The sequence below is a fragment of the Fukomys damarensis genome, unplaced genomic scaffold (genome assembly GCF_012274545.1).
Source record: "Fukomys damarensis isolate Sample0158 unplaced genomic scaffold, DMR_v1.0_HiC HiC_scaffold_17, whole genome shotgun sequence".
In the NCBI taxonomy this organism is placed as follows: Eukaryota; Metazoa; Chordata; class Mammalia; order Rodentia; family Bathyergidae; genus Fukomys; species Fukomys damarensis.
The window spans coordinates 53,710,257-53,721,472 of record NW_022900929.1 but is presented as its reverse complement, the minus strand read 5'-3'; the positions used below and the strand labels follow the sequence as shown (position 1 = coordinate 53,721,472).

General features: G+C 34.6%; 1 protein-coding gene across 4 annotated transcripts in view; it reads right to left on the bottom strand.

Annotated features, from left to right (window-relative positions):
- Positions 1–6,558, bottom strand: part of Scfd1 (sec1 family domain containing 1) — a 99,983-nt gene extending 93,425 nt beyond the window's left edge. The window contains exons 1-2 of one of the 4 annotated variants that reach the window (XM_010633549.3): positions 6,463–6,558; positions 2,046–2,116 (exon numbers count right to left, since the gene is read on the bottom strand). In XM_010633549.3, the coding sequence (XP_010631851.1) occupies positions 2,046–2,116; positions 6,463–6,514 (123 nt within the window). In that variant the 5' untranslated portion in view covers positions 6,515–6,558. The other 3 variants (XM_010633550.3, XM_010633551.2, XM_033765112.1) reach the window with 3 other exon arrangements.
- Positions 6,559–11,216: the final 4,658 nt, after the last annotated feature.

Here is an 11,216-nt window from a genome sequence, read left to right as displayed (position 1 = left end):
AAAACAGCAAAGTTCTGTTGTTGTGGTACCTGGGACCATTTTTTTTATTAGCATCTTAATCATCATCTGGAAAGAGAACATTCTAGAGTAATATCATTACGGAAATAAAGTGTTTGTAAATGGGGAGGGGGAGAGGGGGTGAAGGGAGGGCAGGGACAAGGGGAAAAATGAGAATCAAGACCTATTATGTAAAGGTACAGAATCCCAATGATGAATGTAACTGTATTGTATACCTAGATTGTACCAATAAACTCAATTAAAAAAAAAAAGAGAGAGCTTCAACTGGTAAACATTTTTCACAACTACCTCAATAATTCTTTATGGAGAAAAAACTGCTAATGAGGATAAAATATGCTGTTATTAAAAACATGTTTTTCTTAATGGTCAGGATTTCCCTTGGAGAACCTAAAAATCTTTCTGCGGTAGCTATAAAAGGTTAGATGTTTCTTTCAAAATCTATTTAAATCTCACTATATGGTAGTCTCATCTTAACTGCAGGTTCACTTTCAGTAGTTTCAGCCACCTGCAGTCAGTCACAATAAAAAAATATTAAATGGAAAATTCCAGAAATAAACAATTCATAATAGCACAATGAAATCTCCCATGTCCTACTGTTCTGTCCTGCCAAAATCTTTTGAGGTCCTTTTCTATACCGCTAGGACATGAATCCTTCTTGGTCCAGTGTATCCATGCAATACACACTGCCCACTTATTAGTTACTTAATCTACTGTCAGAGTATTACAGTATTTGTTTTCAAGTATCCCTTATTAGTAATGGCTCCAAAGTACACAGCATCAATGTTGGCAATGTCATTACAGTGCACTGATTTAATTGTTCTGTTTATTAGTGTTGTTCACCTCCTTCCATGCCTGATTTAAAAATTAAACTTTATCACAGATATGTATATATAGGAAAAAAACCATAGTATATAGAGTCATCCTGGGTGTCCTTGGGGAATTGATTCCAGGATCTCCACAGATACAAAAATCCTTGAATGCTTGTCTCTTATATTAAAGGGTATAGTATTTGTATATAATCTATGTAACGCTCCTGTGTACTATAAATGCTATGTAAACAGTTATTATACTGAATTGTTTAGAAAGTAATGAAAAGTTCTGTGCATGTTCACTACACATTCAATTTTAAAGTCTTCTGATCTGTGTTTGGTTGAATCCAGCATGTGGAACCCACACATAAAGCTCAACATAAGCCTTCAAAACAAAATAGTTTATACAAGGAGCAATAAGAAAATGCCCACAAAAAAACAGAAAGGGAAAACATTAGGGGACTCCTGAGACTGTAACTACAAATTCAATAGAAACCATTTAACCATCTCAAGATCTAACCCAAAAAACTTACACTGTTAAGAGCTTTCAAAACACTCAAAATTTCAATGAAGTTGACATTTTTAGTTTTTTTCAAGAGTTCAATATAAATTGCTTGTAAACTAATAAGTTTCAATGTAATCAACTGTATTAATATCTTTCTGAAAAAAGAGAAGATGAGTCAGCATAAACTTTAAAATGAAGAAGCCCAAAGAATAGGAATTATAAAAGCTCTACAACATTTCTCAAAGGAGAAAGGCTAGACTGCTTTTTGGTTCATGACAGTTTTAATATCTCATAAATTAATAAACTGTCATTATAGTTTACAGATCACTCTCCACTGAGTTCGTTAGAATGGACCAACTCTCAGACAATCTATCTAACGCTTAGAAAACTTGTAAGATTCCAGGTCTGCACTTGCAAATCTACGGAACAAAACATCAATCAGGTAAAGACCTACCTGTAAGGTCCCACACAAGAGATCACTGGATGAACTAGATGAATATTTACTATTTTTTTTGCCTCATTTATTTCATGTTTATCAAAATAATTCATATTAAGATGATATTTTAAGCAAAAATAAAATAACCATAAATTTTAACTAAAATGTACTACAGTACTAGTTCAGTGATAATAAAAAAATTCCCTCCAATTACCATCAATACCATCAATAAAGGCTAAGAGACAGGAAGTTAATTCCCATTAAGAAAAGCTCTTACCTTCCATACTGGTTCTCCAGTGCTGTTTTTAACATGAGGCACATTGAAATTCAACATACGCTTCAAAGCAACTGAAAATAAAAAGCCTTGTCAAACATTACCACTGTTTTCTTAGGACTTCATTTTCCCTATGTATTAGTTATTTACTACCTAAAGACAAAATGTACAGAGCAACTCTAGCAAAACTGATTAATAAAAAAACTGGTTGTGTAGAACTTGGGGTCAGACCTTATAAGAACATTCCATCAGCTAACTGGTATGTGTTTGGGAAAATGTCAAAAATGTAAAGGCATCTGTCCCAGATGAAATTGTAGAAAACATTCAGGTAAAAGTATTTTTCAATTTGTCCTAATAATTTCACACTACATTTTATATAGTTGCAAAAAGAAAAATTGCTTCAATCATGGTCTTACAACGGCCTTGGTAGTATCTAGTCTACGTACTGCCTGACTGAAAGCACAGATGAAAATGAGTATTTCTAAAAACAAAAATCATCTATGGTGTATTTAATTGGAACATGTACAAAATCTTCATACAGTAGGTCTGTTTTTTAGTTATCTAAGTGTATTTTATAACTAATTTATCCTATCAGATTTAAAACTTATATGGCTTAAAACACTGTTTCTGAGGAAAAACATTTTCCTCTAGATATTTCAAAAATCACAGTAATTACAGTACTTTTCAGGTTTTGTTTTGTTTTGTTTTGTTTTTTGGTAGTGGGGATCGAACTCGGGTCCTTGCGCTTGTAAGGCAGGCGGCGGAACCACTGAGCTAAATCCTTGGCCTCTGCTTTTAAGTTTTTATTGCTCATCTGTTCACATATCACAGTAGACTCAATATTTTCTAAGGAAAATGATAATCTCTTAATGCAACTCTATGAAACTGAAATGACTAAATGTTCAAGACAGTGTACTAGTTAGGTCAGTGGTGCTGACTCTGGCACACATGCCACAGCCGGCTCTTTGCTATTATTGAAAGCTCTAACAGGTTCACCATCACTGAGTTAGGTGGCATAATTTTTAAGACTAGCAACCTTGTAATCTACTTGGTTAATTTTTAAAAGCAGTTAAATCAGGTCTTATTAAAGTCTGACAGATGAAAAAATACATAAACAGAGAACACTTTAGTGCCTACAACTAAAACAATACAGAAGGCACAAAGGGTATCATTCTGTATGTTAGCAGACCTCTTCCTTCCAACTCTAGGCAATAAACACAACATCACCCTTGCATCTAAGCCCCAAAGAGAGAAAGTCTGGTTTTTAGGAAAAGTAATTTACCCTCTTGACATGACAGCTGGGAAGAACTATAGCCTGGGGTGCCACCTGAATCTCAGGTGTTGTATGTTTTCTACAGTTAGTCCTTAGTTAAGTGAAAGAGGCCAGTGTTAGCAGATAGACAAAATGTCACATTTTCCTGTTAAGGACATTTTCCCAACTCCTGAGCTTACCTAAATTTTTCAGAGATATTCTGAATCTGTGGATTTGTTATTGAAATACATGGCCTATGTTCAAAGGGTGTATAAGAATGTAATTTTAAGTTTATAGGGTTTAGCACCCCAAGGCTTACTGCTCTTAACTAAAATGATAAATTTCTTTTTATTGGTTCTGAATGTACAATCCATATTCTTATCTTAGTTAATGTAGTTTCACTCTTAACTACAATGTCTTCTCACTCACTGAATAAATACTGCCATCTATATTTACTATTCATTCATTCAGCAAATGTTTAGTGAGTGGTCACCATGTGTCTGATCCTACTCTAGCTTTTGGGGATACAGCAATGAACAAAGTAGATCAAATATAAAATTATCTGTCCTTTAGTAGCTTTCATTTTAGATAGGAAACAAAGACCATTAACAAAATGAGTGAAACAAAGTAAGTGAGATCATGGTAAGTGCTATGTAGAAAACATGATTGGGAAGGCAGAAAAAATTTTAATGATCAGGGATGGCCTCCTCAGGAATAAAGAGTGAAGGCTTAAAAGATGTGAGGAAATGAGTCCATCTGTGGATGAAGAGTCCAACAAAAGGAAACAAACATAAGAGGCTCTGCAGTGGGAACATTCCTGGCTTATACAAGGAAAGGGGAGAAAAGTGGGATCAGAAAGGTAAATGGAGTTAAGATCACACAGGACCTAGGTAAGATCACTCTGCCTTTACCATGACTGAGATGAGAGACCACTGAAAGGCTCTGAGCAAATGTACGGCATATCAGTTTGGGTCCGATAAAAGAGGGAAGGGGGTTGTAAAAGAAAGGAGGCAGAAGGTTATTGCAGAAACCCAAGGTGGACTGGACCTGGGTGGTAGCAATTTCAATAGTTAGGTACTGGATGCATGTTTAGAATAGAACTGACATTTGCAGACAGATTTGACATGAATCATCAAAGAGAAAAGTCAAGAAAATTATAAGGTTTCTGACCTGAGCAACTAAAAGGATGACACGAGGAGGACTGAGTACAGAGGAGTGGTCCAAACTAACAATATACACCTGGGAATCATCAGCATCTATAATACCTGAGGAGGGTAGATGAGATAATGACAGGAGAAAAGCAGTTAGTTTGGGGCTCTGTAATGTTGAGAGGCAGGGAACACGAGCAAGAGCCACACAGAGAAGCAACTTACTCCACCTGCTGAATTGAATGTAAGGCTAGAGAGGGGAGGAATCCATACAGCTTTTGCAAGAAGATGGCACCTGGAGTGAATTACAAAAGATCAATAAAGATTTCTGAGACAAACCAAAAATAGGTATGCTAGTTAATCCCTTTATGCCTTAGTTTCCTCATGTGTAAAATGGAGATAATAAGGTTTACAGAACCACTTAAAACAATGTCTGCAAACAATGCTCAATGAATACCAACTATTATCTCATCTACCCCAACTGAGTGAAAATTCTTTTTTATCAAAGTGTCTCGAAAAAATATAGTATCTTGTATCTAGAATATTTGAGGGTTGAGTGTTCCCAGAGATAAGGGAAATATTTTACTTCTGCAACTACAACACATATAAAAAGATTTACCCTTCTCTGAAAGTAAGACAAAATATAGTGATGGCACTAATTTGATAAATAATTCATTTTGCATGAGCTATCTAATAATGATGTGAAATCTTGCTGTGATGAAATTTATTTCCACAGAAATTAAAAAAATAGGTTTTAACATTCTACAGAATTTCTACATATAAAAATTTGTTAACATACAAACCTAACTTCCTGCAAGTTTTTGGTACATATCATTGACATGCTATTTAATATGTAGTAGGATCTAAATGATTTAATTTAAGCTTTCAGAAACACACTACTAAGATAAGCAGGACTACCTTTGGTTACAAATACCATGCATGCCAAATATACCCCAAATATGGACTTTCCCATATTTAAGTTACACTTGACTTCATCTGGCAGTTATATTAAATTATTTACTGAGAAAAGCAGAACACATATGCTCTGAGTGAAATCCATGAGTTTTTCTTCAAATGACAAAAAGAGGAATCAGGTACAGGTGAAGGCTATATTAATTGTAACCAAGCAAAAAAAGAGGATAAATTCAGGAGACAGAATTTCCAAGTATAAAACATTCTTGATGGTTTACTTCCACTGTCTCCACAGAAAAGATTCATAAGATAATTAGCTAATAGGTATAAACGTATCAATTAAAGTTTACAAATAATATAACAAAACTAAAAAAAAATCAGATATAAAATATATCAATACTCAAAGGATGAAATATTTATCTTTACATTTCGCTGCAGAAATGGAACCTATATATGCATGCTCTACTGAAGATAAAACTATTAACTGTTTTAAAACACTAATCTTTCAATTGAAATGGTTAAGTCATTAATTCGTTTTGCCACTCTTAATTTCCTTCCAGCAAACCGAGGGAAAAAAAATCTTCGTCCTCTGGCATTTTTCTTTGGGTTTCCCCTAAAGACTGGAGCAAATGTGAGACGGCACAAAATAAGGCCCTATGAAAAAAGCCATCTAAATTTTCCTAACTGTGGTGTAAATGCCAGAAAACGGAGTTAAATGTTAGTGCCGGGAAAATTGAAAAATAAAAACTCGGAGACGGGAAATACGAACAGAAACAAATCTAGAGACCTAAGTGGCAACACAAGAAAAAACATACCAGCTGCCAGATCTTGTCGAGACGGCCTTCGAAGGCGCAGTAACCTAAATAGGACCACGGCAAAAGCCGATCCCTGAAGCCCATTTTCTTCCACCACAGGAAAGGGGCCGAGTCCTTAAGCTTAGGGCATCTTTCACAAAAACTAAAAGGGGAGGGGCTCCTGATGCTCTAGGTCACTAAACTCCTAAAGGTCGGTCTCTGGGCTGCACGCACCATGATCAAGTGACAGCGATGAGTAGAGGAAAAGCCTGCCGCGGCGCAGAGCGAAAGTGCAGAGAGAAGTAAGCCAGTACCTGTCTGCCTCTTCCGAATACTAGCTGCCGCCGCCATCTTGCCTCCCGCCATCCACTGCTGGGCTGGCGAGCAGAGCTCGAAGATGACGTGGCTGTCCCCTCCGCCCCGGAAGCTAAGCCTGAGGGGGCGGAGCCAAAGCCTTTGTCCTAGGCAACCGACCCACGCCCTAGAACTCTGTAAGGCTTCTCTACTAAGGAGCTTGAAGACCCAGTGGATAAATTCCTGAATTGCTAGTAGTTTCCAATCTAATCAAGCCGCAGTTAACTACTTTAGGCTGATCTCAGGGTAGGGGCGTGGTGTGGTGATGAGACCTTTTAACTACTAAACCATTAGCTTGGTTTTTACAGATTTAAGTGGTGACAGTAACTCTAAGGTTGTTATGGGTCACGCAACTAAAGTAAACACAACAAAGTTTTGCTTTCTCCTGTTGCCCAGTACAACAGTGGTTCGCCTCTTTCTTCTTTGCTGGAAACACGGAAAGCTGTAACCGGGCAAATTTCTCATCTCAGCTCACGTAAAATTGGCTAAATCGATGATGGTTTTGCCTGCAAGGGAGCCAGGAAGGGGAAAATTGGCAATTTTCCTAGTTCCTTTTAGTAGAGACAAGTTCACGAGGGATTAGTTAGAAGTGCTGGTGTTGAAATGTCCAAGTGAAGCCATTTGATCTCAAGATGTATACAAAATTAATTTCTATAATCGATATACTTTATTGGATGTCAAAATGGATACACATTTGCGTGTGTGCATATGCTGTCACAGCTATCTCGATGTCTTAAATCAACACAAGATATTTACATTTCATTGTCATTTTTACTTTGGGGAAGAGCAGGAAGTTGCACAGGACCAGATCCAGTGAATAAGGTAGATGAAGACACATCATAATGCTTTTATGAGCCTGCTTATCCATTGGATGGCCTTATTTTTTATTACACCTCATAAGAATGCTCACGAAAGGACTTCCAGAACTGCTTCAGAAAGTGGAAAGAACAATGGGGTAAGTGCGTTTTCAGTAGCAATGTCTTTTACTATAGTAAAAAATATTTAACATTCATCATTTTTATATATGTATGATATAAAATAAACTGTCCTGACCAAGAGTGTGGGCAGTACATTTATGGGAAAATGTACTAATAAAAGAATATTAGCAGTAGACAGTCACCAAAACTGAGACAGAGTAAGTTACCTGTTTTGTATTAGAATCAGAAAGAAAAAAAATAACCTTAGGCTTCACAGTTAGTTAATCTATGTTACTATATACAAATTTATCCAGGTTTTGAATTTAAATAATTTATTTTGGCAAAATAGTTTACATTAAGAAATAGTTTTCTCACACAATACACTGAAACAGCTCATTTCTAGAGCTTCCTGGGTATCTACCAACAACTACTTATAGGATCTCTCAAATATGGAGAGAAAAGGATCTTATCCAATTTTGTCTGAATTTTAACCTTGTTAAATCCCAGCAAGTTAGTTTAATTTATATAAGCATTTCATATTTGGTGGCAGAAGTAATTTATTTAGAAAACTTTATTATAAATGCCATGGTTTTTTAAAATTACATCTGGCCATCTTTTTTTTTTCTTTGGTTTTTTTTTGTTGCTGTTGTTGTTGTTTTTTGTTTTTTGAGACAGGGTCTCACTATGTAGTTGAGACTGACCTGGAACTCACTATGTAGTCCAGGCTGGTCTCAAACTCATAGTGATCCTGCCTCAGCCACCCGAGTGCTGGGATTATAGGTGTGAGCCACCACGCCTGGCACATCTGGCCATCTTTAAAAGGGGGGAAAATACGCCAAAATATGAACCATCACTGGGCATAATACCAGGCATATAATAGAAGGTATTGAAATGTACTTAGAAATTGGAAAAGATAAGGTTCAAAATCAGAACTAAAAAACCAGGAAACCTCAAGGCAATCAAAATTTTTCTAAACTACAGGTAATATATATTCAAATAGTTCATCATTAAATGTGTTTTTATATTTTGTATTACTTGAAGCACAAACACTTTGTATTATATTACTTGAATTATGAAATGGTGTAACAGCTTATTGTAAAATAACAATGAAGTATGTGATAGTCACTATATAAAGAATTACATATTATAAACAGAATCTTGTTTTAATCATTTTCTTATAATGACTGAATACCAAAGTCAAAGTTATTGAGAAAACTTACCCATATATCCACCTTTACTTAGCATTTAGTGCAGAAATTCCAACAGCTTGCATGCAATGAGGAGGGGAGCATATTAATACATAAAATAGAAATCAAAATGAATTCTGATTTAGTAATCAAACAAAGGATTTTTTACTTAACAGAAACAAAAACATTTCTTAACATAGAAAGTAAATATTACAAAGTATAAAATCATAAGGTACTTCTAATATTTTAAAGAATCTTTACCTTAAATACTCAAACAGGAAAATGAACAAGTACAAGAATGCATAGTTTTGTATGAAAGGCCTTAAGATAAAGTTCCCACCCTAAATGTTTAAAAACTGTTTTAAAACAATGAATGTAATACTAAACCATTAACAATAGGTATATTATAGTTTTCACCAAATTAAAAGGTAAACAAACTGAAAATATATGGCATTTAGACAGATGAAATATTTAAGAAATACAAAATATGAAGGTTTATAGCATGATTCCTTTTAAAAATTCAGTATCAGTAAGAATTATGCTATAACATGAATATAAAATTATAATGCTAACCATTTGACATAGTAACACTGAGGAAAATAAATAACCAACAAGTTTCTCTGATATGGACTATACAGAATACCCTAAAAATTCACACTAATGGAATATCCTTCAAACCAGAAAACATTTTTTAGTACGAATATTTGTGTTTCACTTTGAGGCAGTATCCTAAATTATTTATACCATCTTACCACTAAAGCCTGATCTACACATTTTTGTAATGAGGAACTGAAACAGTGTTTTTAATTGTAGCTAACCCCAAACACACTGCCTCTTGCCCCATCCCAAGAAAGTACATAAGTGTTGTATCACCTTTACTACTCTAGGAGAAACTAAAAATACAAACTAGAAAATTAATTAGTTTTGGGGGTGGTTTGCACTGATTTAATGTCTTTCAAAACTTTAGAAAAACTAGTTAGAGCTATCCAATTTATCAACACATTTGTAATAAAAGCTGTAAACTGAGTACAAAATTTAGAAATTCAAAGTAGTTTTTGATAATGGACCCTTTAGTTACTTTTGACAATCTAACAGTTTAACACAAGACTGAAGAAATGACTGGCTTATCAAATATAAGGTTTACTTGAAAAAAATACGAGGTAACAAAATTCCACTAGGATTATATTTTAGCTTTCTTTTTTTAATTAAGATATATCATGTATATCAAATTGATCTTATAATTATTTAGTTATGATTAGCAGAAAACAGTAGCTTTGCCTTGTTTCTGTTTGACAATAGACTTGGGGCTTTTTTTTTTCCAGTTTTTTTCTCTCCCTTTTTTAAGGTATAAATATGGGGACATGACTATGGACTGTATATATTCGAATTATTATTACATTATTTTTTATTACTACTAATAGCATTGATATAGTTAAAAATAAAGAAAACATAAGAGTTTATAGAAGAATACACAGACACAATACTTACTGTGTGGTAAGATTATAGTGGGTTTTTCATTGTTTGTATTTCTTTTTAAGTTTATTTATACATTGCTAATACAAAAACAAGTAATTTTTCCTTTTTCTCTTCTCTCTCTCTCTTTTTTTTTTCTTTGAGACAGGGTCCTGTAATGTAGTTTGTAGTTCAGGCTGGCCTTTTTTTTTGGTACTGGGGATCGAACTCAGGACCTTGTACTTGAGAGGCTGGTGGCACAACCACTGAGCCAAATCTTCGGCCTCAGGCTGGCCTTTAACTCACTATGTAGCCCAGGCTAGCCTCAAATTTAGGGTGCTCCTCTTGCCTCAGCCTCCCAAGGGCTGGGATTACAGGCTTCTGCCACAATGGCCAGCTAAAAAGCAGGCATATTTCAAGAGCAAAGAAGGTAACTATATAATGCTATGATACCAGCTTACCTGATAGAACCATCTTGGTAACAAATGTCAAATAGCAAATCAACTGCATGATAATCCACATTCAGATATATACACTATGACTAAAACATACCAAATAACACACATAGGATATAAGAAAAAAAAAACCCAAATTCAATGATTAAAATCATGGCTTTAGGGCCATTTAGCTCAGTGGCACCAGCCTGCCTTGAAAAGTCCTGAGTTCGATCCCCGGTAACAAAAAAAAAGAAGATACATTTTCTTAAGCATTTTCCACTACATTTTATTCACTTCAGAAAGTCTTTTCAAGCCCATGGAATATCCACTCGAGAATAACTGCAATTCTGCTATTTAATGCTTCCAATTAGCATAATATAACTGCAGTGTGGATCATTTATATATAAATCAGTGATCTAAAAATATTTTAGCCATGAATTTAGTGCCATCCTAGAAAAGCATACATATACTGCATACTCCAGAATATATACTTTTTATTTATGAGGTTTTAACCAATTAGCTTACCTATTTAATGCTTTAAAATAATTTGAAAATTGCATAAAATCAGAAAAATCACAGAATTCTATAAATTCTAATACATAAAAATAGTAGCTTTTTCATATTTACCATGCTACTATACCTGTTTAAATCTGTACAACCATTATAAAATTATTTATACTGAACTTTGTAAAGCATATATATTAAAAAAATAGAGGGGCTA